The sequence below is a fragment of the Lates calcarifer genome, linkage group LG7_1 (assembly GCF_001640805.2).
Source record: "Lates calcarifer isolate ASB-BC8 linkage group LG7_1, TLL_Latcal_v3, whole genome shotgun sequence".
Classification (NCBI taxonomy): domain Eukaryota; kingdom Metazoa; phylum Chordata; class Actinopteri; family Centropomidae; genus Lates; species Lates calcarifer.
In genome coordinates this window covers 6,615,220-6,642,163 of record NC_066839.1, presented here as the reverse complement: position 1 = coordinate 6,642,163, position 26,944 = coordinate 6,615,220, and the positions used below count along the sequence as shown (strand labels likewise).

The following is a 26,944-nucleotide window of genomic DNA, read 5'->3' as shown; positions in this document are numbered from 1 at the left end:
GTATACAGTCAGTTATATAGTCAATGATTCAGTTAAGTGCTCAGCCAGTCATACAACCAATCAATCAGTCACTGAAGCAGTCAGTTATTAACTCATAGCCAGGGATTAGTCAGTTAACTAACCCTTAACTGGCCAGTTACTCAGCTAGTGAGTCCAGTTAGCTTTGCTTGGCTTAGTTCACATGCCAGTTAGACAGGTAGTCAAACAGAATCTATATGATATATTGCTGTAAAAAGGGGATGAGAAAGGAGAGAAGGAAAAGATTGAGTAAAGGTGAGAAAGTAAAAAAAAAAGTCACTGAAATTGTAAGACACATCTATCTCTGTTAATACTTGGGGGGTGAAGAGCAGGGAATGGACAGACAGGAATTTTATCAAAGCAAATACAGTATATGGTGTGTTCATCGTATTAGTGATAGTTGCTATTGTTTTTAACATAAATGTCATACATAAGTAGCCTGGTGATTGACAGCTCCCAGTCAAGATGAAACATTACATCTTCTCTTAAAAATACTCAAACACACATATGCATACCAAATCAATCCCGCACACACAGCATACATAAAAGCTCTGCATCATGACCTTGGCTATATAATAAACTAATAATGTGTTTTATCATCCTGTTCCATCAAAGCTACTGTGTGTACTAGTAACAGCTCTCAGGAGCATATTCTGCAAATAGGGTGACATTTTTTGAGTCAGAAGTGAATAAAATCAACTGAAATGGAAAAGAAATCTGTTATTCTTTCTTTTACAAGGTAGAAAAATGTGCTTTCGATATCTGGCCTTGAATGACTGAAATGCCAAAATTTCAGGAAAAATGTGGAGAGGAACATTTTCCTCTTAGAATAATACTGGATTGAAGACTAAAATGATTTTTTAGATATTTAAAATTTGAATAAATTAAAACAACTGATGCTTCTCTCCCTCTCACTCCTTCTCCCTCTTTTGTTTGTATTTGTGTGTACAGAGCGTCATCCCATTGAGTATGCCATAGATGGGACCAATCGTTGGTGGCAAAGTCCCTCCATTAAGAATGGAATGGAGTATCACTATGTGACTATCACACTGGACTTGAAACAGGTAAACACAAGCACACAACTCACATAATTATTACCCCAACCTTAAACTGAACTAGAATCAAAATCTGTGCTCTTAGTTTCAAACATCCACTCCCTGTGGCATTGAAGGTGGTTCCGTAAAGAAGTGCTTCTACAGGAATGACAACTATCAGTGGTTCCCACTTAAGCTAATTTATGGAGGAAAAAAACTCTTAGATACCCTCACGTTTAAGATAAACTCCCAATTACCAACTGTGCAGTCCCCAACTAACCTCTAGTTGCTGCATTTCTGAAGTCAAATTGAACAACGATATTATTTTTGGTCAAATGAAGTACACTGACAGAACATGATCATCAAATGCATAAAATATTGGCCTCATTGCTGCCTCTCTTTCTTGGACTTGTTGTCCATAGTAGATTTTAATGGACTTGATGTTGTCATTCCATAACAATGATCAGTAAGGTATTATTCACTCAACTTTTTCCAGTAAATGGTATGTTTCTATACCAAAACTAAACTGACCATCAGATTGCTCAGATGCAGTCAGATGCAAAGTGCTTGGTCTTTTCTATCATGATATTGCTCCCACAGCCATTATCTTTGTGGATTAAGTTAACACACCAGACTGCATGTTGTCAAGGCATCTTTTACTTCAGTCTATATGCAATTAGAGCAGTGAGTTTGAAGGTGCAGTGTACAGGATGTATCTATGTTTTGTCATACAAGGAATGAAGCCACCTACTGTTATTTCAGCAGTGCTGGAATTTGGTAAACCAACTTTGCTATCAATCATTTTATAAGCAATGCACGTCACTCTTTAAATAATGGGTTTCCATTTTTGATTTGGAAAACTTGGCAGCAGTCTTGGTGATTGAGGAGCTGTGTACTGGCATGGGATGATTTAGGACATTTACTTTAGTTTCATAGTGTGATTAAGCACATTAGCCTGATTATAATTATATAGATGTCATGAGAATAAAACTAATGAGTGTGTGAGACTTCAGTTCATGAGACACTCGTTTAATTAAGAGAAGCCAGTCAAAAATCTCTCTAAAGGTTAAAAACAGATTAATTTTAGATTAATAATGAAAAAGCTAATATTCTAGATAAAATGGGTTGATATAATGACAAAAACAAAGTGTCAAACACGGATGAAACAAAAGCCTGAGTAACATAAATAGCAATAGCTACATAAGCATATCATATAAATGAATATTGCTTGCGAATATTGTCACTTTTTGACAATTAAAAAAAAAAGAAGAAATTTTTGTGCTACCTTGCTGTGGATTGAATCTGGATCAAGATCTTTATCCCTCTCCCATCTCCTCCAGCTCTCCTCACAGTGTACTGCAGAGATACCTTGACATTTAACAACAAATGGTCCCTTTAAAGTAAATGAAATGGGACTAAAAAAATGATACAAAGAAAGCATTTAGTTCTGTCTTTGAGATTCTAAAGTTAATATTGGAATATTTCAAGTCAGTCTCCCGTTATTCATATGGAATTGAATTGAAGCAGAAGAGAGAACAGAATAGGAGTAAGAGACAACCCATAGGTGAACTTTATTTATTTATTTTTCGCCTACCACCATCACAGAGAACATAATTACATCTCTGGACAGGAAGTAGAGCAGCAACCATCTTGACATGTTAATGACTTCAGGCTCATCAATCACAGCTTTCACCACTGTGGTGTGCCTGCTGAATACACACACACACACACATACACACACACACACACACACACACACACACACACACACACACACACACACACACACTCCTAAATGGACACACACACCTTTTCACACCGGTCACTGGAGTGGCATGGCCAATGAATGCATTTGCTGGATTCTGCACCCACATACACACTCTCACTTCACTTTTGACCTTAATATTAGTGCGTGGAGCAGATGACTAACATGTACACACACACACACACACACACACCACACACACACACACACACACACACACACACACACACACACACACGTTATTCTTGTACTTATTCTCTACTTTCATAGAGAAACCTTAAGAGAAATGCACAGCAAAATGAATGAAAAATTATTTTAACCACTGACAGCTGGATAAGAGAGTGTGCAAAAATCCTCCTCTTAGTCAATTTGTCACAGACAGGTTCTTTAAAAGCTTTTTAATACCAGTGTACTTTTTCCTCAATGACCACCTACAGAGCTGACTCAGTCCTAACAATCATCTTCATATAATGGCAGTGTTTGACGTGTTCATAGCATTGCATTATGTGTGTTTATTTCTGCTGTCCATCTTACTATTAAGTAGAAATTGCTAAGGTTTTCATTTGACTATTATTGTCCACTGACATATTTCCTGTTTCACCCAGGAATAATGTACAAGACTGAAATAAAAGCCACATGCCATAAAGCATTAAATTCAAACATAAGGAGCAACGTTGAGTGTTCAGTTTTGACTTGTCATGTTTGTCACAAACCAATCAACAGAACAAACCATCATAAACATCAATATTGAACAAATCCTTCAAAACTCACTGCAGTGCTTGCATGCAGAAACTGTAGTTCAGTCAGGAAAGGTTGTGACAAAAACAGTATAAAAGTCTGACGTGAATGCCCATCACCACCACTCTACCCAAGCGATTGTACCGTGCAGGTTCACAATTATTTTTTCTGTACATACTTCAAATGATTGATTGAGAGATGTAGCATCATGACTGACTATTGAAGTTTTGCATGGATGTCTGGTTAGTTCTAAAAAAGTTACATTTGGTACTAAACCCTTCAGTCCTGCTCTTTCAGTCACAATGATGTAGTGTCCCTGAAATATCCAATTCAGGAAGCTGAAATTTGCAATGTTCAAATCCTGTTGATTTCTGAAATATATATAATAAATACATCCTGAGACTGTAAATGATTTGTCTTTCATCAAGTAACTCAGTTTATTACTTGAATCAATTTTGTATTGATCCAAGTGATAGTAGATTTACCTCTGGGCCTGATTTGGAGTGATCGACTGTGTTCTCACTACCGTTAATGTCTGTGTGTTTGTGTGAACATGTGCATGCTTCAGTGTTTTGTGTGTATTTCTGTGTGGGTCTCGATCAGTCTAACGGAAAGCTATTTACCCTCCAGTGTGTTGAATTTCCCTTGTGACCACAGTCATCTCACTCAGAAAATGACAGTGGGCTTGCGTGTTTGTGTGTGTCTGTGTGTGTATTTAGTTATCGCCTCTGACATCACCACCCTCATTTCCTCTCTTGTTATTGCTGAGCCTCTCTGGGCAGAAAGACTAAATAATGAGAGAGCTGAGGGTCCATGTGTGTTACTGTGTGTGAAAGAGACAGTTGATGTCTGTGTACAGTCCATCATTTTAAGATGAATTCTAGAATTCTAATCATGCATGCAGATGCTTCTGACTTTACAATACAGTGACAGTACAGGCAGAAATATGTGTCACTAGAAACTGAATTTAAATCATTTATTTAGAATTTAAATTGCTCAATTTCCAAACTTTAAACAAAATGTAGTATCATGTAATTGAATTCATTTGAATTTTGATTTGATGTGCAGATTCTCTGGACATGTTATTCTGCACTGAACGCCATCAGTTTTCAGCATGTTGAAGCATGACCAAAGGCAGTTAATCAAGATGAACAATTCAAATTCAAATAAATATGATACAATTTAAATTTGTACTGACACATATAGAAGTCCTCTGCAGAGACCTGTTTAAGAGGGTTGTGAATTGTTTTTGACTTTCCGAGAGCTTACTTCCAAAGTTCTGGTTATTTTTAGGGTTTCACGTATAGGTTTAAACACTTATTTTATTAGTTTATTTTAAATGATTGCTCTTTTCATTTTTCATATTATTTGGCTGTTATACCTACAGGCATTAGATAACAAACCAGAAGTTTCCATGAGTCCTAGTTGTTTGAAGTCTTGTGTTGCCGTAGGCTTAGGAATTAGAAATCTAGAAATTACCAGTAAATGTATTAGTGTGTTTTGCCATTAGGGGTTAAACTTTCTCTGCCATGGCAACTATCTTTTATCAGCTTCAGACAAGATTCAGTTAAATTACAGTTATTATGGAAATGCAACAGCCAGCTGATTGATGGACAGTTTGATCGACACGGTCAAATCTTGCACTGGCTCTGCCATCTGGGGGCAGGAGGAGAACCTGGCAGAGTGATCAGGGTCCTGAAAGAGGCTGTCAGTCAAAGTGCTTTCATTACCCACAGCTCTTAAATATCTCAATATACAAACACACACACACACACACACACACACACACATACACACACATATGCACAAAGATTACCATAACTGCATACCTATCACATGCAAATTTGCTACTTTGAATTCCCCAGCAACTTGTCCAAGCACACAAATGCAGCTAGATGTGATTTTTATAATTTTCTACCTACATTCTATAGGTGCCTTGTGTACCAAACAGTTTTAATTAATACATTCAGATAAGTGATCAATTAGTTGATCAAACCAGAGAGAGAATAGTTCTGTGCATGTTCATAAAATACATCTTGGAAGAATGTAGCCAGTGGTTTTCAGTTTGAAAACATATGACAACACTGAGCATTGAGAATATTATAATAGTGAACGTAAACAGAGATAAATTACCTTAAATTTTTTGTTTGCACCTGTATTTATTCAGGGAAGTTGTCTGAAAGTAAGCCTCCCTCTTGCAGGAATGCCAAAATCACAGTTGCACACATTCATACCTGGAGGCTGCCCGGTACAACCACAGTCTGATCTGCTAGCCACTGAGCAGCTCCACTGGAGCAGCTAGGGTTCAGGGCCTTGCTCAAGGGCACCTTAGTTGTGGTAACTTTCCCCATGCACATTTATTTTTCACTTTCCTTCACTAATCTGGGGATTGAACCAACAACCTTTTTTACCTTTATGCCACTATTGCCCCTTTCAATTTGGGAAAGTTTTCAAAATTACCACAGGAAAAGTCATAGGGGGAAAAGTAATGAATGGAGTTCATAGGTCCTGTTAACCACCTGTGTTCTGTTATATAATTTGAGAGATTTCCATCATATCTTACTGCTCCTACAGGGAAAGTTGCACTTTCTCTGCCTTCAGTACTTTTGAATGTTGAATGCTGCTTTTTACATTTATGTGTAATTCTGCTCTTGACTTAATCTTGACTCACAGCTTTGGATCCTGTTGAACACAGATGGGAATCTCACCCTAATTAAATGTGACTTCAGACATATGTTAGACATAAGCACACAGACACCAATGACACAAATAATGTATAATCCTATTTATTTTCAGTTTGAAAATCCAAATCATAGAATATTCGCAGCTATGAAGCTTAACTGTTCAACTTAAAATTGCCATAGTTTACTACAGTTTGTAATCAGTGTCCCCATCAGAATCATCATAATAAGATAGGTGGTTGAACCTGTTTTCAAAATCAATCATTAGAAGGACTCAGTGAACCTTAACCTACTGTAATTAAAGCATCACAACATAACTGTATATGCTTGAAAGAAAATGGCGTGTCTAGGTTCCAGGAGACATTTTGTCTTAAACAGCATTTCCTATTGGAAATCATTATGGGAAACATACTTCAAACTTAGCACAGGCTACCTAGATAAAAACTTTTTTTAATTAAGAGGCACATGAGATGAAATGTGAACAGGGCTTTTGACTGCTAGAAAAAATATCTTTATTCATTACAAAAGGTAAATGAAACATCTGCTGTACCCAGTGAAACTTTGTTGGTCTAATGTTTGACAGTAGCTCGGGCCAAAGCAAGAATGCGGGAGTGATTGCAGCATCTGGCGTTTTGTGCAGACTAAAGCCTATTGCAAAAGCTTAAGGCCAAATTACAACCAAGTCTGTGAGAGATCTTGTTAGTGCGTGTATGTATTATATTTGTGTGTGTGAGTGTGTTATGGGCTGTTTCAGACAGAGAAGCAGACTTAAAGAGAATAGATTTCAGTTGGCTTTTACAGACCAGGCCATTTCTCAGTTTTATCCAGAGGCTGTTGTCTGTATATGCTGCACTGCAGCCTCTCCACTGAGCCAATGTGAAAAACACAATAATTTGTCTGTTTTTTATATTTCAGATTATTTCTTTCTGCAGTTCAGCTCAAATATTGAACTCTATTCTAATATATTTGCTGCAGAGCTGTCAAGAGACAGTCATTCAAAATCTTTCCCTAAATTGTTTTTAGTGGCAGCTCAGTGGAAAAGCAGAATGATCTTGCAATGCGATGACTATGTGGCTCCAGTGAATCTCTTCTGCTTGTTTGCCTGCACTAAGTTTGGCAGTCGGGGATGCTGGATGATTCACACTACTTAGAACTGGGCCAAAAGCTACTTTATTAGTCCAGTGAGATGTTAACACATTTTCATTTGAAGTGACAGTAAATTTTAACGAGTCTGCGTACCAGTTCTGTTACTCTAATGGCATATCCACCTGTGTGTCTGCATGTTTGTGCATGTTTCTTTATGTCTGAGGCCAAAAAAAGATTTTTATGTGTTTTTTGTTTTGTTTTTTTGTCATTGCTTTTAATTCTCTGTCTCATTTTTTTTTTTATCGTTACTCCACTTTGTTCCTGAGTAGTCTTTTGTGTTTTTGTGTGCAAATCCAGCTATAATTGGCTGGAGTGCTAACTGGAATTGGAGTTTGATGCCAGTTTATCAGGCCAGAAAGATTTTTATCAGGTTTCCATGTGAATGGCCTGTAAACACCAGCTGTTCAGTAAAACCGCTGTCACTGTGTGTCCAAATCACGCTGAGACAAAATGGATTCTTCACAGTCCATTTAATTGTAGGCAACCCAACCATACTGGACACAGGGCTTAAATGGACTGATTGAGCATTAAAATAAACATTTTAAGTGCTCATTTGGCTGTTATGCTCAGAAATCTGCCAAAAACCAGCCCTTGGCATGTCATGACTGCTTCCTGTCAAAAATGTAAGATGGCTGCAATAAAATGCCTGAGAACCCTGTGGAAATGGACATTGATTTGAATGGTTTTGAGTATTAAAATCACTTGAGATGCAAAAATAGGAGACACTTGTCATATCCGGTGATGTACGCAATTTTGTGACCTTTATAGACTTAGTGAATAATTTGCCACCACTCCTCTGCAATCTCAACACAGTAATGAAATATAAAAATCAGAAAATTGAGTCAGGAGTTTATTTTCGAATCACAGGATTATTCAGCAATACAAAAGTACAGACAAATGACTACATCATTTCATATGGGGATAAATGAGTCACGGGTCGTTTCACTTTTTAAAAACTTTGAAACTAAACAACTAAACTTTTTTACTGATAAAAGTCTGCTATGTGCTTTCCTTTTGAGATGAAGCCAGTGCTCAAAAGAAAGAAATCAATGTTTGATACTTTTTCCACTTTTAAAGGATTCTGTGTTACTGCATTAACCAGCTGGCATGCTGTTTTTTTTTCTATGTAGACAGAGAAGTTCTTGGGATAAAACCAATCAAATAATTTCGATTTTATAATACACTATTTGCAATTAGGTAGTAATATTACAGTTCTGTTATGCACTGATAGTGTTAGTAACAGTCAGACAGCAGCCTAAGACACAATACAGCAACAGCACAGTCTCTTCACTGCAACTCAAATTCGTTTTCTAGTTACTGTCTTCTCCTTATCAAGTGTCTTGTCCTGCTACTTGGCTTCCTAAACACCTTCTACCAAAGCAGCATCCACTGGGGAGAAATGAACTACTAAACATCAGTTTGTATACTAGTTAGCTAATTAGCTGGTCACATGCAGCATACTGAACAGCTTAGAAACTTGCATGCAAATAACAAGATCAGTGAGTTTAGATGCTTAAAGGTGTGGTCCTTCTTTCAGTTGTAAGCCACAAATATCAGTGTATTGTTATTATTATTTTTATTAGTATTTCCCTTTCTTTCTTTTTGTTTTTACATTGTGTCTCAGTGCCTCTGTCAGTTTATTTATCAATCAGGGGCCTATACTGACAATGCCCACTCAGAGGCTTGAAGGCTGAAGGAGCATTTATGAAATATAGCCAAAGAAATTTTTAAAAAATCCTCTCAATAATGATATTTTGATAAGAAATTTAAAAATCTCTCTGATACAGTTTTTGACTCCCAAAAGGAAAGACCAGTTGTAATTTAAAATTCAATCTATCTTCAAAATAAAGACCAAGACACTGGAATTGAAATGTCTTGACTCTAGAGTAATAATACTGTATTATAGAAATTCAATTTCATCCAGAGATCTACATTTTTACTCATTTATTTGATGGGGTGTGCCCAGGGAGATAACATTTTGTTTGCCCTTATTCTAACTTCCATTAACGAGGTCTCAAATTCAACCTGATGAAACTTGCAGACACACTGTTAGTTTAAGCTTAAAGTTCAAGATCGAAATTGCCAAACCAGGCTGCTGTACAACAGAAAAAAATGATAAATAAAAAAAAAATATATATCTGTATTAAAAGAGAATCTAGCCAATTAAATTTTATGCCAAAGGATGATATGAGGTGTTTGTGATGTGAACTCACCATAAACTTACCTATCTGACATCAAATGTCATAAATGCAAGATAAACATTTATTTACCAGCTGTGTTCTATCTGCCGGGACAGTTATTAGTGTGTTTATTTGTTGATGCTGTGTTGAGCTTTAGAGGCAAAAAATCCCCTCGTCTGATCCACATCTGATCAAAACGTAGAATATGACACACTGCAACCCTCCGCACACACTTATACACACACATGCCAGCGCACACACACACACACACACACACACTGCATTAGTTAGCTGTGTTCATCTATGTTTAGCTGCTGGAGCTGCCTAGCTGTCCCACAGCTGTCACCATATTACAAGCTACCGCTGAGAGCGCTCTTACACACACACGCACACGCACACACACGCACACGCACACACACACACGCACACACACACACACACACACACACACACACACACACACACACACACACACACACACACACACACACACACACACACCATCCCATCGTTGGTGTGAATACAGGTAACAGTGACTCTTTGTAGGGGTTTTGAATGACTGCTATAAGGTTACCCTGAAATACTCTTTCTCACACACACACTCACTCACAGTAGCTTTCTCCCATTCTAATTGCTGCAATGTGACACTGCTTCCCACATCATGAGAAGAAAGAGAGATATACTCACAGAGAGAATGGATGGGGTGAAAGACGATGGGGTGTTGAAGAGACATGGGGAGTCAGCATTTGACCTACATCCAGTGTTTTTTATGTATGTCTGTCTGTTTGCTGATAAAACTTAAGGAAAGTCAGTCTAAACAAAGACTGAAATACAAACAGAAACAATAAAAATAAGCTAATAAACATACCATATGAAGCCTTCAAATGTTTTGGTCCATTTAACAGGATGTAAACAAATCTTTTGAGTTTCCTCAATAGGTATAATAAAGGATAGAAACTTAGCATTCCAGTGGAAGACCAAACCGTGGTCTGAAACCAAAGTTGTTTCCACAGGTACCTGAAGATTAAATTGTCTTTAATTCATTCTGTCGTCTGTCTCTCTCTCTGTATTTTTCAAGGTGTTCCAGATCGCCTATGTGATCGTAAAGGCAGCCAACTCACCTCGCCCGGGTAAGAATTCTGCTTCATTATTTATATTTACACTGCCACATGCTGTTTCAGGTGTTAATGTTACTGCTTTTATTATACAATGAAACAATAACTATGTGATTAAAGTGCAAGCTACAGACTTATTTTCAGCCTTTGTCTTAGGAACAGTTAAATACAGTAATTACAGCCATTTGAGCAAATGGTTGTCCCACAGAGAATCGACAATTAATTTGAAAGATTAAGATTCCATTCATTAAAATACGTTTTACTCCAGTCTAAACACACTTGATGTGCAAATTTTAAAATCCAGAATCCAAGCAATCCTGATTTTCCATTTACAGGACTCCTTTCACTTTGTATGCACTCAGTCTGGGAGTTTATGATAGAATATCATAATTTGCTCCAAGTCCTTGAGAAATATGTGGGATTGAATGTTTTGTCAATTTTCTATGTATTTTAAGTAGGATGACCTAAACACAGGCTTGGATGTCCATCAATACTTTTATTGATCTTTTCTCCTCACCACAGCACACATTAAAGCATTTCATTGTTATTTTCCTGACCAATATTTTTGTCTGCAGGTAACTGGATCTTAGAGCGTTCAATAGACGGTGTGACCTTTGACCCCTGGCAGTACTACGCCATCACAGACACAGAGTGCTTGACAAGATTCAACATTAATCCACGGACAGGACCTCCATCTTACACCAGAGATGATGAAGTTATCTGCACATCTTTTTATTCAAAGATTCACCCTCTGGAGAACGGAGAGGTAATGCCTGTAGTGATACAGTGGGCGTTGTTGACCTGCCACTGTAATCTGTAGTTGAGGTGGGTTTGGTGCTGGGTTGATTTGGATGGTTGTAGTGGGTTGGCTTGACCAAAGCTGTAATGAGTCAAGTTTGATTTGGGTGGATTAGGTTAGGAAAAGTTTAATAGCTTACTTACTGTAGGCAGACTTGGGTGTCTTGGGTCTCAGAGGGGTGAGTAGGGTTAAATTGGGTTAGGTTGAATTGAGTTCAGTTAAACTGTTAGAATTGCTTGGTTGAATTGGGGTACCTAAAACAATGCCTGCAAAACATTGTTCAGTTTAGTAGAGTATTGTGCGCTTGGCACAGACTTGACCTCTGTGATGTGCCTTGAGCTTTTCAGATTTTTTTCTTCTTTTTTTAGATATTTGCAGAGATAAAAACACATTTTCAACCTTTAAGCACAAAGATGTACTACTTGGACACACTAGGTCAAAGTGTATAAAGTCAACACAAACATCATATAAAAGAAAATAGAATATTTATCTAAGTTCCCTTAAATCACCAGTCTAGTATTCAGAGCAGGATGAATAATGAAAGTGTAAATGTGGGTTTTCAAAATTAATAAGTAGATGGGAGCTTATTTTGTAAAAAGCAGGTCTATTTATTTTGATGTGTGCAGATGGTTTACTGAAAACACACTCACGCTGACACACACCTGTGCACACCACTATTTACTGTTATGTTGCTTTGATCATCTGTGTGTGATTGCACCCAGTAAGAACAGAGGGGCAAGCCTGCTATAACTGGCATTAATGAAGAGAAAGAGGTCTGTACATCACACACACACACACACACACACACACACACACACACACACACACACACACACAAACACAAACGCATACATACACACACACACTACAGTGAATATAAACTAATCACACATTTGTATCTCCCACACAGGCCTCTAACTGTAGTTGCCTGTCTGAATACTTTATATGTATGCATTCACATGGGTGCTGGTGTGTATGCTTGCACACGCCTGCATGCATGTCTATTGAGTGTGTGTCTTGTGTGTTTGTACTGTATGTGTGTGTGTCTGTGTCCTGCGGGGGAGAGCTAGAGGGGGTGCGAGCTGGGAGATGTCAAGAGCTCCAAGTAACGACGGAGGTGTCTGTGTGTGTTCACTCTGTGTGTGGGTCTTAGTGTGTCTGTGTGTGTGTGTGCGCGTTTGTGTGTGTGTGTGTGTGTGGTTGACAGCTCCCCAGCCGTCTGATCACAGTGAAACCATAATGAGTCGTAGGCGATGTGTCACAGCATCGCACACACATTCACAATGTCACCCCACCACTCATCTCACACACACACACACACACACACACACACACACACACATACATACACAATCATCTCCTTCGTCACTTCCAAGTGTGCAGCTTACACCCATCAAGTGTTCCCCCTCGATACACACACACACACACACACACACACACACACACACACACACATACATGCGCATGCACGGGCACACACACACATGTGGTCAGCCCACTCTGTGAGACTTTTTTCTCGATGCCAAATGTTGCTTTTGGCCACATTAGTGAGACAGACAGATGGACAGTCAGACAGGCAGGCAGACAGAACCTAACACTCCTCATTATGTGGCTGCTTGTTGATTATTGGTGTTATAGATCATAAATTCATGCCTATTCTTCTACACTGATGTAAAGGTAGGGCAAGGTAGTTACAGCACATAATGTCAATTTGTTTGGTTAGACAACATAATAATGTCGACCAGCGTCTGTGTTATGAGGTGTTGTCATGTAGAAAAGCAACACACTCTGTGGTTAGAAGCCTAATTTTGCATCATTGTAATTGTGAACAGTGCCTCATAAATGATGACCTGATATCAGGACATCTTTGTTTCTTATCACATATTTAATCATTTGATTATTTTTGCACCTAGGTTCACTACAAAGCAGTGCTACTAGTTTGACTACATTACAAGTAGCATTGGGATAGCGTAGCTATTTTCAAAATCCTATGGCATAGAAGCAGGACTTTTATTTGTCAACAAAGTAGAGTCACTTGGAGGACCAGTGAGTGTACAGAAAAACAATGGTGTTGTAATTATTACTGGGCTGGAGGGTGAAAAAACACACACACACACACATATCTTTTGTCGGCAGAATTAACATCCCTGACAAAACAACCTATTGCCAGACAAGAGTGCTAATATTAGATGATTCTGCAAAACCTCCTTTGCCTTATACAGTCACTGCACTTGGTAACAGCCTTATGATAAAGGCAAATGGATAGTGGTTAAGGTTTAAGCATTTGCCTGTACAAAGAAGTTATCCAATTATTGTTCAATAACAATAATTATCATTTGAAAACTATGTGCATTTGATGTTACTTTTTTACTTTATGGCTCGCTGTAGTGTTGCTGTAGTTTCATTTCTTCCAAGAAGAAAAGGCTTGTACAGTAGCTTCAGTTTTAACTTTAAAACTAGCTCCTCTGACTCTGAGCTTTCACTGTAAACAAATTCTTAATTACAGACCAGTGTTCTGATTAATCTGTTGATTCTTCAGTCAAGTTAAACAGAAGACAGATTACAAGTTTGTTGAAGTGATGTTGGTACAGATAATCTGCTCAATCAGTGATAGTGAAAGCAGGTGTGCATGATTGGGTCCTGTAAACAGTGAGTGACAGATATATTGTGATTTTCAACAGTGACAAAAGAATCTATTGTGTATTCTCTCAAGACTTTGTATCAGTTTAGGTTCCCCTAAAGTTAGATGAACGGGTGGTAGGTTCCAATTTGGTAAAGGAGGCTGAGAAGGTAAGAGGCAAATCAGGGTAGGTGTCAGTTTGTTGTGAGACTGCAGCTTTTTATCTGTTGATTTGCTAAAACAAAGTTGTTTTTGTTGAACATCCTGAGTTTTTTCTGTCACCTTTTTTTTTGCACACTCCTGTTCTACAGTGCTGCTTCTTTCCCTTCTAAAGTTTTTAGTGTTAGTCACCTTCTTTGTCTCGTTATAAGGGGTGATGCTACTACAGTTTCTCCTTGCAGTCCCTCTAGAATGATTTAGATTGTTCTCGCTCTTTCTTCAGTCATTTTAAGACTAATACTTCTTTAAGCAAAGGTTACATTTTAAACAACATTTTAAACTTCTGTTATATTATTATCTAATTACTAGCTAATTAAATTTGAATACAGATTTTTTTAAAATAGTACCATGGTTGAGGCTATTGACAGGCCAGATTTCAAAGTGTTGACTTTTTGTGATAGTCTTTTGAATTTAAGGAAAAATGTCCCACAAACACTGCTTCCTGTTACAAAGAGGTTGCAGCTAATTGTCTTCCTCTTCCTTCCGATTTGTTTGTATTTGTTTTCTCTTTGGCTTCACCACAGAGGCTTCTCACTCCTTCTACCATCTGCCACTACAAGAAACTAAAAAGCACCTTTTAATGTTTGTCTTAGCAGAGTGTCTTAGTGTAACTGCTGCTGTCACATGTCAGAATTTATCTGTCTCTCCGTCTATAGATTCACACGTCTTTGATCAATGGCCGCCCCAGCGCAGATGACCCCTCCCCGACCCTGCTGAACTTCACCTCTGCCCGCTACATCAGGTTGGTGTTTCAGCGAATCCGAACGCTGAACGCCGACCTCATGACTCTGACACTCCGTGACCCCAAAGATATCGATCCCATCGTGACAAGACGGGTGAGCCTCCACACACATGTAAAACACTTTCTTTTCTCATCTTTTCTTTTCTTTTCCTTTCTTATCTTTACTTTTCTTTTCAAGAAACTAAATATCTGCAGTCGAAAATTATGAATACACGAAAATGAAAATCTAAAGTATTGAACTTATATTGTAGGTCAAAGTTAGGAATCTCATAACTATGATTAAGAGTGCTAGAACTTAGAGATCTCACAGTCACTGTCACAGCTTACAAGCTTATAGTTCAGTATCTCTAAGTCATGTTTGATGACTTAAAGTCATAATTATGAGATACCAAATTGTAACCGAATAACTCTCATATTTCTATAATTAAGTCACATATTACAAAATACCTAGTTTTAGCAGCAACTCTCTTTTCCTTACCACTGTGATCCTCCATAAAACCAAAGGAATAGTGTGGACTGTACTAACATATTACTAGTTTGTATTCATATTCCTTCTTTCACTACTGTCACTGCTACACATTAAAAAAATAAAATGGAGGATACCTTATTGTAACCATGTGATTAGTTAAGTATGATTAAATGTTAAGAAAACTTGTGTCATAACAGTAAGAATCACAGTAATGCTGTAATCTTAGAAAACCAGAAATCAGCAGGTAATGTGAAATTAAAACAAAACCTTAAATGGATTGTTTTGTATAAAAATATGTGTAGCTGGTGTAGTGTAGCTGTGTTGCTGTTCAACACATCACCAGATGTGGCTCTATTGTGAGGTCAAGACATCCGTTTTTGAAGTGTAATCTCCATTGAGATGAGAGTGCAGGGTCTTGCTCTAATAATGCCTCTTAATTTGCTAATATGGTCATTAACACTGTGGTACTCATTAGAACATGCTTTGGCTTTTGCTCTCTCTCTCCAGTACTACTATTCCATTAAGGACATCTCAGTTGGAGGAATGTGTATCTGTTACGGCCACGCTAAAGCCTGCCCACTCAACACTGTTACAAAGGTAAAATACTTGAACTCTCTGTTTCCCTCTCTTAGTCCAGTTAACAATACCACCAAGGTAATGGAGCTCCTCCATGCTGTTGAACAGGAGCAACGACACCCTCAGGCAGCTTTTTATCTACCGCCTTATATCAAACTTTTTTATGTGTTTGGTGTGTGTGTGTGTGTGTGTGTGTGTGTGTGTGTGTGTGTGTGTGTGTGGGTGTGAGTGGGTGTGAGTGGGTGTGTGTGTCTGCCTGTCTTCAGGGGACACAGGTGACACAGTGAAGCGATCTCTCTAATGTCACTTCAAACAGAGGAGTGTTTGATACCAGACACCTGATCTTCCTCTCTTTCTATCTTGAAACACACACACACACATAGACACACACACACAAACACGCACATGCGGTCATGTGCCCTGAGGCTGAACCATGAAGTCTAACTCAGATGTGACACTGGTGTCTGGTCCCTCGGTGATGATGTCATTGACATTAAGTGATGTCACTGGTGTGTAAAAAGCTCCAGGTTCTTCTTTCTCTTCACCTTTCCTTCAATATCAAAAGACAGTATTAAAGAAGGATTTTAAATTGTCTGAGAAATGCAAACCACTTATTTTTGACCTTCACGTACATTTGGGCATTTTAGTGAATCCAATCACATTTATTATATATTATTTTATTATATATTCTAATCATTTTCCAAAGCATATTGTAGCATTTTCTTCCACTCCCCCGCAGTCATTGGTTTCTTTGCATTAAGTATTTTTTGTACAATAAGAGATTAATCTACTGAATATCAAACTTAGTTTTGATACATCACACAAGGTAGAAAGCTATTAGGTGCAGTAGATTAACTAATTATGTACTTAAAATAATGGCTTTTGAAACATGTTTCTTACAGGGGGTATATAATTAGTCATATATTATCTTTCAGGCCAAAATGTGACATGTGAATTTGTGATTTTGTAGAGATGATATCTAAGCCCATGTTCCTACAAGACACAATGCTCTTTTACTTTGATACAAGTTCATCTATCCATGCAGTTAAGTCGTGGGCAGACATTCAGAAAGCAGAAAAGGTGGAGACCTGTGAGATGATTTGTTGATGATCGTCCACAGAACATTTGTTCTGATGCATGCTCAGCACAAAGGCAGCCTGAAGCCAGAGTTGTGTAGCGTTGTGTCCCACATAAAAGGGGCAAATTCACTTGTGCCAACAAATCCAAACTTGGCTCTCGCTGTGCTATTGTACTACTCTCCTCTGTTAAATCTGGCACACTCTCCACATCAACCAATTTAGAAAAGTCCTAAATTGAATTACTGAACCTCAAAATTGGCAAGTTTCCTGCTACATTCTGCTTTGACTGTGTTTAGTTTTGAATTTATTTCTCTCCTGAGAGAGTGATTGTGAACCCATTTGCTACCAACTGACAATTTGGAAAGTGAACCAAGTTCTTTTATTGCAGTCGGCTCTCCTGTGAATACATTATTGTTTGATAGGATTTCAATAGGTCATGCATATTGGTAATTACCTACTTGCAGCTCTCCATTTTCACATTCATGTGAATGTTCTGATGCCACATGTTAACAAAAAACAACAATGTACTCATCCACCTATAACCACAGAAGCAAATACTAGTTTAAAAATGAATACAAAATTTTCCAATTGCGTATCTCATATTTCAAATTAAAGCCAACCTAAATTTTTGCTTTTGGACATTTTAAAAAATAGCCCATCACCATCTGATAACCTCTATCTGATTAAAGTAATCATGTGTTCGAGTTGTGGTCAGTACATTCTGACATCACTGTTACAACACCACAAACTCTCAACCAGAAAAGATAAAACTTGGCAAGCTGTACTCCAGGAAACTGGACATTTAATTAAAAATAGTGAGATCTACCAATTGTACAAGGGAGTGTTAAACCAGGGCTTGAATTTTTTTTCCCCTTTTTTCTTTAAAATGTGGCTGTACTGGAATTTAAATTTGTCCATGACTCAGATTGTTACCATGTTTAACACTCGGTGACATCAGCTTCTAGCTCACAGACGTGTTTATTTAAACACAGTTGCTCATGTCTGTTTAATTAACAAATCTGTGAAATTTAGATCTGCACCGTTAATGTGTATTTCATGTATTTGTGTGTGGATGCAGAAGTTTAGCTGTGAATGTGAACACAACACATGCGGGGAGAGCTGTGATCGTTGTTGTCCTGGTTACCACCAACAGCCCTGGATGGCAGGAACCTTCCTCACTCGACATATCTGTGAAAGTAAGAAAAAATATTTCATGCTTAAATTACACACAACAACCCACAAGCAAACACCAAAACGCAACTATTCACACCAAGAGTCCCTTGTCAAACTTTACCCATTTGGGCATGTTCTTTTGGTCATGTAGATGCCTATGTTTATTGTAATTTAGCATATAGCCTCACACCACCTGCCAATTGGTAATATACCTGTAATATTACTACAGCACACCTTCATCTTATATGAACACAAGCTTTACAGAATTGAACTCTGATGCAGCAGGCTTAAATTTACATTCTTGTCAGCCAGACTTTGACATAAGACTGTATGAAGCCATCAGAAGTCACCTTTGCATCCATTAACCTTCATCAGCTATGCAGTAGAAGAGCAATGAGGTTGGAGGTTTCCACTTGTCATCATAAAACTAGGGTTACAACATGTAATCTTCATTTAATTTCACACAGGCTACACCTTCTTACAAGCTCTGTAGTCTTAGTGGCCTAATAACTGCTTCTTCTGTCTTGACACTGACACAGCAAGACAAGACGTTAAAGGTCCTGGCTGGCACAGTAGTAAAGGAACCAGTCATGACAGATTCAGCCCATTCAGGACAGCACTAGAGACTCTCAGTACAGCAGAATAATCCATTCTTGCTGCACATGAAGGGATGCAGCAGCATTATGTAACCAGTTTCATAATTACTGTAGAAAGTCTAAAGCAGGAGATAGAAAACCTTAACTGACTGAAATGTGAGAGAACTGAGCAGTAAAAGCAAGGTTGTCTAAATAAAAGAAGACCCTCTTGGCCTGGAGTTATTGGAGTTGGATGCTTTTCTTAGAGCAAAAGTTCAAATCCAAGTTTCTCCTCAAAATTGCAAAGCGAAGATTTTCGTCTTATTTGTAAATTTTGGATGGTAAGCTTAGTAGGAAACAGGGCTAATGCCTTCCCACTAACCACCATAGAAAATGGACAGGATGAGTGAAGGGAAAGACCCTCTTTTTCTCTCTGGGACCAAGGAGATAAAATGCTAATCGTGGTCCCTGTGTGAACCTTAGGGTACTGTCTTCATTGGGTGTTTTTCTTCCACTCTTATGTTGAAGAAGTAAATGGATTAAAAAAGCGGTTGTCTTTGCTTCATGCTCAGTATTTGGATGTAGAAGGTGGGGGCGAGTCTCAACAATCCTATCAAACAGTACTGCAGTACTAAGTTTTTGTGTGTGTTTGTTTTCAGAGTGTAACTGCTATGGTAAGGCAGAGGAGTGTTACTTTAATCAGACGGTAGCAGACTTATCACTCAGCCTGGACATCCATGGCAAATACAGAGGTGGTGGGGTTTGTACTGGTTGCCGTGACAACACAGCAGGCATCAACTGTCAGACCTGCATTGCTGGTTACTACAGACCTGCTGAGGTATGTCACATTTACATGCATCTCTGTGCCCTATTTGAAATTTGTCATGATTCAGCAAATGATAACTATGTTTTAAAATCTCTGCCTTCTTCACATGGCTAGGTGAGCGCTGAGGACGACAACCCCTGCATCCCCTGCACATGTGACCCACATGGTTCTGTCAGCCAGTCATGTGTTGCAGATTCAAGCCAGGCTACACCCAGTATGCACATAAACTTTATCTTTCATTGTTGTTTTTCCCAGTGTCTATTTTTGTGGATATCATTTATGTCTTTAAATATACATGGTTTCAGTCTGACAGTAGACACACATACAGAAGTTTAGAGTGAATGCAAGCACACGTTTCACATTTTAATTCATTTCAAAGTGGTACTCCAACATTTCATCAATTCAGTCCAGCTTGATTTCCTATGGGGTTGGGGTTAGTCAAGTTCAGCTGTGTGCATAGAGACTTCTGTTATTGAAAACTGTCTTTGGCAGAACATAGCAACTATTTATATTAGAGATAATTTTACTTCCCTTTGTGTTTTTTAACTGTTTTTATGTCTAGAGAGTGAAGCTATTTTAGGTTCAGCCACTTCAAAGAGATATCTATTCTGTCTCACTCACACTGTTATTTTTCAAGTATGTGTGTCCTTGTGTGTGTGTGTGTGTGTGTGTGTGTGTGTGTGTGTGTGTGTGTGTGTGTGTGTGTGTGTGTTTGATTGACAGCCCAGCCAGCAGGGTCATGCCGGTGTAAGGAGGGTTTTGGGGGTCTGCAATGTGACAGGTGAGAGACACGCACACATACATTCACATACAGAAGGAGATAGAGACACATTGTGACAGGTGAGCAGAACCTTTCAGCTGTTGTCTGTTCCAATTAGTGTTTAGAAATTGGCAGAAAGTTTCCATTAAGATCTTTGATGACCTTTATTATAACACTTTACCACATTTGGTTTTATACCTCACACTATGTAGAGACAGCAGTGAATAAATGGCCAGGGTATAAATGCAAAAGACATGCTGTTTCATGCTTTTTTCCATATTTTGATCAGCAGTTTTTCTGCAACTTGGATATAATTGTTTTTGATAACATCTCTCACAAACTTGAATCCCTAATGGACTTCAACATAGTTTGAGCTCAACAAGAAAAATCTTGTCATTCTAAATATCAGGTTAAAATCACGTGTGAATCAAAAGAAATACAAACAATGGGAAAAGCTTTCAGTCTGATCTGTATATCTGTCAGCAAGGTGCTTCATCATCAATTTGTTGATCATCTGTTGTGTTGTCATTATCTTTTATTGCTGTAATTGTTTGTGTATTAGCCTCTTTCCCACTGGAACAAATTAGCTTCCCTGTGGATATTATTTAGGTTTAATGTAGTCCAGTTTAAAAGCTGATATGACTTTACCTCCAACTTTTTTAATGACCTGCCCTCAGATAGCCTGTTCATCATCTATAAAATCACTACACAAAATGTGTTGTAATTGACTTGTTTTGGCTTACTTTCTCTGCTAATTATGTGCTAGTTCATTATTATATATATTTCCTGTAAGATTTTGTGTAGACGTCACACAGTGGTGCAAGATTAGCTGTTAGCAAGCTAAAGGTTCAGTGATCAGTTTGACTAGGATGTATGCAGTGGTTGTTAGGAGAAATGACCCTCTGGTTATTGGGGTGGCCTCTCATCACCTTCATCTTTATTATTATTGTTATTAAAATCATTTGTCTTCAGGTGTGCTGTCGGTTATATGGGCTACCCATTTTGTCAGCGCTGTAACTGCAGTGTGGAGGGGAGCACCAACGCTGACCCATGTATAACACCCTGCATGTGCAAGGTATACACACACTCACACACACAGACTTCTGCGCACACAAATAATGACAAGTACTCTGCACTAACCTTTCTAGCCCTGTCATCATTATCTTCACCACATTAACACTGCAATAACATGGCTTGTGCTCATAACGTCAGTTTGAGGGCAGCCCATAAACTTTGCTGCATCTTTAATCTCTTTCTTTTGCTCTGTCTCTCTCTTTCTGTCTGTCTTTCTCTCTCTCACACAGGAAAATGTAGAGGGAGAAAATTGTGACCGCTGTAAACTGGGATTCTACAATCTCCAAGGTGACAACCAACGTGGCTGTGAAAAGTGCTCCTGTATGGGTGTTGCCAGTCAGTGCTCTGCTTCCACCTGGACCTATCAGAATGTAGGCACCTACTGTGTACACACACACACACACACTCCCAAGATGGCAGTTAATTCAAATTATACATATAAACATTACAAAGTTTTTATTGGAATCAAATTATATTTCTACTTGTGTTCCAGGAGGGGAACAAAACATTGTGTTGATTTTGACAGATCAGTTCAGGCATGGGGGATGTTGTTGCTCACTGCAACAATCGAGTGGTTCTTATTTTTAATCTATACAAACCCCTATTGCTGTTAGAAGTTTAAATTGTATAAATGCCTGTCCACCACAGAATTTTTCTCCTCAAAGAGTTACCGCATGCCAAAGGTCAGCTATATGACCTATGAGCTATGTTCACCTGTGTGGCCCGTCATACCAGCATTTTAAAAAAAATTCAGAGCAGAATAAGAAAAATCTGCTTGTGTAGATGAAGAGGGTCCATACAAGTCTTTTGTGTTGAGTCCAACTTTGGTGAACTCTAACACAAATCTTGCCTTTTTTTGTTGTTGTTGTTTTCAACATAAACAGCCTTGACAGTGTTGACCTCTGAGAGTCAGCCCTAAACAGAGGAGGCTTTCATGGCCTGCCTGTGCTGCACCTACACTGCAACCTTGCTCTGCTGGAGTTTCCACTCCTCCACTAGAGGCATGACTTTTAAACATGAGACAGGAGTCATGTGTGTGTTCATATTTGTATGTTCAAGAATTGTATTTGTACCACTGATATGATGTGTTAACTTACTGTTCAGTTATCATGCTAGTTACATAGCCTGCTAACTGATACTGAGCTTTTTTGTGACTCACAAGCATATTCCCAACTGGCTGGCATATTTGTGGTTAAATTGCCAGCTACAGTTGTTTGTCAGATGGTTCTATATTTATATCCTGTATCTTTTTAGTAATACAATAGATGATATTTAAAGCCAAACTGACCCTCACAGCAGACTGAGCATGCACTTATCATAACTGCTGCTGTTATTTTTATGATCCTCCTTTAAATACATATGCATAAAGGGGAAGAGATTCACCTCATGGATTGACCCAAATTATGTTTTTCAGATGACAGGCAAACTACTCTTCCATACTAGCGCAGTTTGATAAATATCCTTCAGGCATAGAATACATCTGACACAAGGTGCAAAATGATGAATTATTAATCTGCCCTGAGTTTTTAGAATAGCAAATGTTAAAGACATCTGGAAATAAATAAAATGGAATCCTTGTTAAATCAGTGTGCAGTAGTCAGTAGCAGTGGGGTATTAAGTGTAAAAGCAAAGAAATACACATGTAAGTAATGGGGTGTGGATGGAGCGCATTTGAGGTGAAAGCAAAGGCAAATGGTGAAAACAAAGGGGAAAGAGGGGAGAAGAGAAAAAAGAGAAGAGGACAAGACTGGAGAGGAGAAGGGTGGAGACAAGACAAGAGGCAAGGAGGAGGAGAGAGGTGAAAAGAGGAAAACAGTTTTTGACTGACAGGCGGGGTGGGAGAGGAGGGGAGAGGAGATGTTGACAGGATGACAGCTCTGATTTAGACACCGATAGAGAGAGGGAGAGAGAGAGTGAGTGTGTGTGTGTGTGTGTGTGTGTGTGTGTGTGTGTGTGTGTGTGTGTGTGTGTGTGTGTGTGTGTGTGTGTGTGTTCAAAAGGGGAAGCCAAGGTCAGGTTAATTGCAACGACAGATGTGTGTCTGGCTGTGTCTCTTTCACACACACACACACACACACAAAATCTTTCTGGAGTTGAGGAAAAAAAACTCTCTTCTAGGTGTCAGTTGTAAGACTTTGTGGTTGACGTGTGACAGATGTACAAAACCTTTAAACATGTCTTGAGTTTCACATTTTTGTTGTTATGACCTCTCATTTCAATGGGATAGGACCTTTAAAATATCCTAAAATATCGAATTTTGAGAAGGCATAGGCTCTACTGGCACTTACATAACAAAATATATATAGCTACTGATGTGAATATTTCACATCATTGACAATTTTCAAGCTGTTTTATTTGTGAAGCTGCAAAAACAATGACAATTTTTCAATTTAAGCTAAGAAAGAGTTGAAAAATTGCTGTAAATTTGATCCGATCTGAATTGGTGTGCTGTCAGCACTAAAGCAGGCATTGTACCAAACCATTGTGGTGAAGAGGGAGCTGAGCTGGAAGGCAGCTTTCGATTTACCAGTTGATCTTTGTTCAGCCCTCACCTATGGTCATGAGCTGTGGGGTAGTGACCGAAAGAAGGAGATTGTGCATTCAAGCAGTTGAAATAAGTTTCCTCTGTAGGGTGTCTGGGCTCAGCCTTTTTTTGGGGCATGTTTTGTCCTCATACAAACCAAGGATCTAAGGATAGAGGATGTTTTAGTGTATGCAGTAAAGTCAGTAACCTTGACTTACTGGCCAATACTGACCAATCAAGTGCTTAAAAATATTCATTCTGAGAAAATGGCACTACTCTCCTTTCTGTCAGAGAAACCTACTGGATGGGAGATCCTTTATGGTTCATGTTGATACACTTATTTTGCAGAATAGGCTCTGCTCCTGAGGGTGCTGCTTAGTGAACCCAAGCAGCATTGCAGGATTCAGTGGGGGAAGCAATAAACCTTGAATGGCTCAACAGAACAGAGCCCAGTCATCATTGAGATACTAGACACACAAAGTGCAGAAAGAAATAGATGCCAAGTTTGGTTATAGAGTATAAGGAGCTTAGGTGCTGGAGGGACAAATCCACTGAAACAGTTTGTATGTTGCTTTGTATGGTGGCAGGGAGCAGCAAAGCAGAACCATCAGCTTGGCTTTACTGTATGTGTGAAGCTTGTCAGATTACAGTCCATCTACACTGAACATGACTGGTGACTTGTTTTAAGATGTTTGCTGTCAGGCTGACAGTGAGCTACTCCTGTACTTGGATAGAAATGATCTGATGCTTTATTTAAGGATGAAGGTCAGTTCCATTGAACTTTTACAAATTACACTGAAATCTTTTCAAACATTCATATAAACTATTTTCTTGATGACTATATTTCAACATTCTATATCTCTACATGTAGTGAGAGTGGGAGCAGTGCTGCTGAAATTACAAAATTTTGAAAGCTGCACTTTGCTGCAACAGAGAAAAGGGTCCAATCGTACCTAAACCCCTTCACAGAATGGTTTGAGCTATGTGTGATTTTCTTTGTATTATACCACAAAGTTTCTGGGTGTTGAATTTTAAAAAGCTATTGCATATAAAATTTTTTTTGTGTACTTTGAAATGAGACATAGAGAACTATGGTCTGGGCCTATTAATACTGAATATAGGAGTAAAAAAAAAAGTTGTTTTCTCAAGAGACAGAGCTTAAAGTAAATCTTTAACTTCTTTTTCCTTCTTCCTGAATACTGATTTTGTAGGAGACCACACTGACAGGCTGGCACCTGGTTGGAGATACAGGAGGGAGAGTGTGGTCTGTGCACAGACAGACACCTCCATATCTGAGTGTCCGACACTCAGATGTTGTGAATGATCTTGGGTCTGCCTACTACTGGAACGCACCTGGACTATACCTGGGAAACAAGGCAAGATGCTGACACATACACATATATAGTATTATGTATTTACACCTAAGTCAAAATGTAATGTGATTTTCTCAAAGCCGCAAAATGGAAATTGCTTAAACATTTACTTTGAGACAGTAATCCTCTCCCATTTACAGAACCTTTATCACTGAGTAGGACCAGATTTTATTAAGATAAGACTTAACTGATCCTTCCTCTAGATGAAGAAAACAAAGATACGAAACAAGATAAAATAAAATGAAATATTAAAGAACATAAAGTGTTGAAAAAAGCTATATACAAAATATATATTTCAGTACCTTAGACTATATGAGTTATTTGCACAAATATTAGTGCAAGAGTCTAGTAATGCAAATCTAGTAGCAATTTTGGGAGATAAAGGTAACATATATAAATATGTACAGTAAATGTAACGACAGACAGACACTGTAGTAAAGGTAAGGCAAACGCATCTGTAATTCTTTACTTCATTTTCAGTGGAAGTTACTGGAAGTTTAGCAGTTGTCCTGTCCTGCAACTCTCATGTGTTAATACTTGGTGTTTTTACTCATACTATGTTATCAAACATTAAATTATTCAAATGCAGGATTTACAAAGTAACAGTAGTATGATAAAATGCACTAAAATTCTCTACCCAACTGTACACAAACACTGTATCTGGGGTTTAAAAAAATGCCACAGTAAGAAATTTCCTAATTTCTCAAATTCCAATTGCTTAAGACTGCTAAGATGGCAAGAAAGAAAACTTTTTGTAGCTTTTTTATTCTCCAGATATGTTGCACCACCAATCATACTGGGCAGTCACAATAGTAACTCAGTTGTGCAGTTTTCTTCTGTGTTTCTGTCTGATTACACTGCAGCAGCACAATGGTGAGGTGCATTCTAATGTGTGATCTGACTGTGGGTTAATCCAAGTTACCTCTCATTGACTGTCTGCATTACAACATTAACATTTCCTACCATTTTACAGTCTAATGATAACAGTGACAGGCAAATATGTAAAAGGCTACAACAGGCTTGAATTTATAAACAGCTCTGGTTTATGATCTAAAAAAATACCCCCTGGATGTAAGTCTGCTGAGAATGTATCCTGCTGGGATGTTCACCTCCCTCTCTCCCTCCCTCTCCTGCTTCTCTGGATCAGCTTCTGCTAATGTCGACCGTTTGAATTTGTGCTGTGGTTTTCTGTGGCCACGATTAGGCTTTATCACTCCAGCTGGCAAATAGCTGCAATCCATGTTTCTGAAGTCGAGTTGTTGCCCTACTACAACAACAGACTGATGTTTGTCTGGATGTCATGGCTTGGAGGAATATACCACTGAATTTCATTACTTTGTACCCTGCAGGCCTGGCTTGTCATCTCACTTCTTTGTCTGAACCTCTATCCCTCCCTCCCTCTAACCATCCCTCCATCCCTTCTTCTTTTCATCGGTCTGCTCCTCCAACTCTCACTCT

General features: G+C 38.5%; 1 protein-coding gene across 1 annotated transcript in view; it reads left to right on the top strand.

The window, feature by feature from the left end:
* The window catches only part of lama2 (laminin, alpha 2), a 180,227-nt gene that overhangs the window by 31,040 nt on the left and 122,243 nt on the right, over positions 1–26,944 (top strand). Inside the window, 12 exon segments of the mRNA XM_051071796.1 lie at positions 970–1,082; positions 10,641–10,692; positions 11,253–11,443; positions 14,972–15,151; positions 16,034–16,123; positions 18,260–18,377; positions 19,589–19,767; positions 19,870–19,969; positions 20,479–20,536; positions 21,488–21,590; positions 21,820–21,960; positions 25,325–25,489. Coding sequence (XP_050927753.1) covers positions 970–1,082; positions 10,641–10,692; positions 11,253–11,443; positions 14,972–15,151; positions 16,034–16,123; positions 18,260–18,377; positions 19,589–19,767; positions 19,870–19,969; positions 20,479–20,536; positions 21,488–21,590; positions 21,820–21,960; positions 25,325–25,489 — 1,490 coding nt within the window.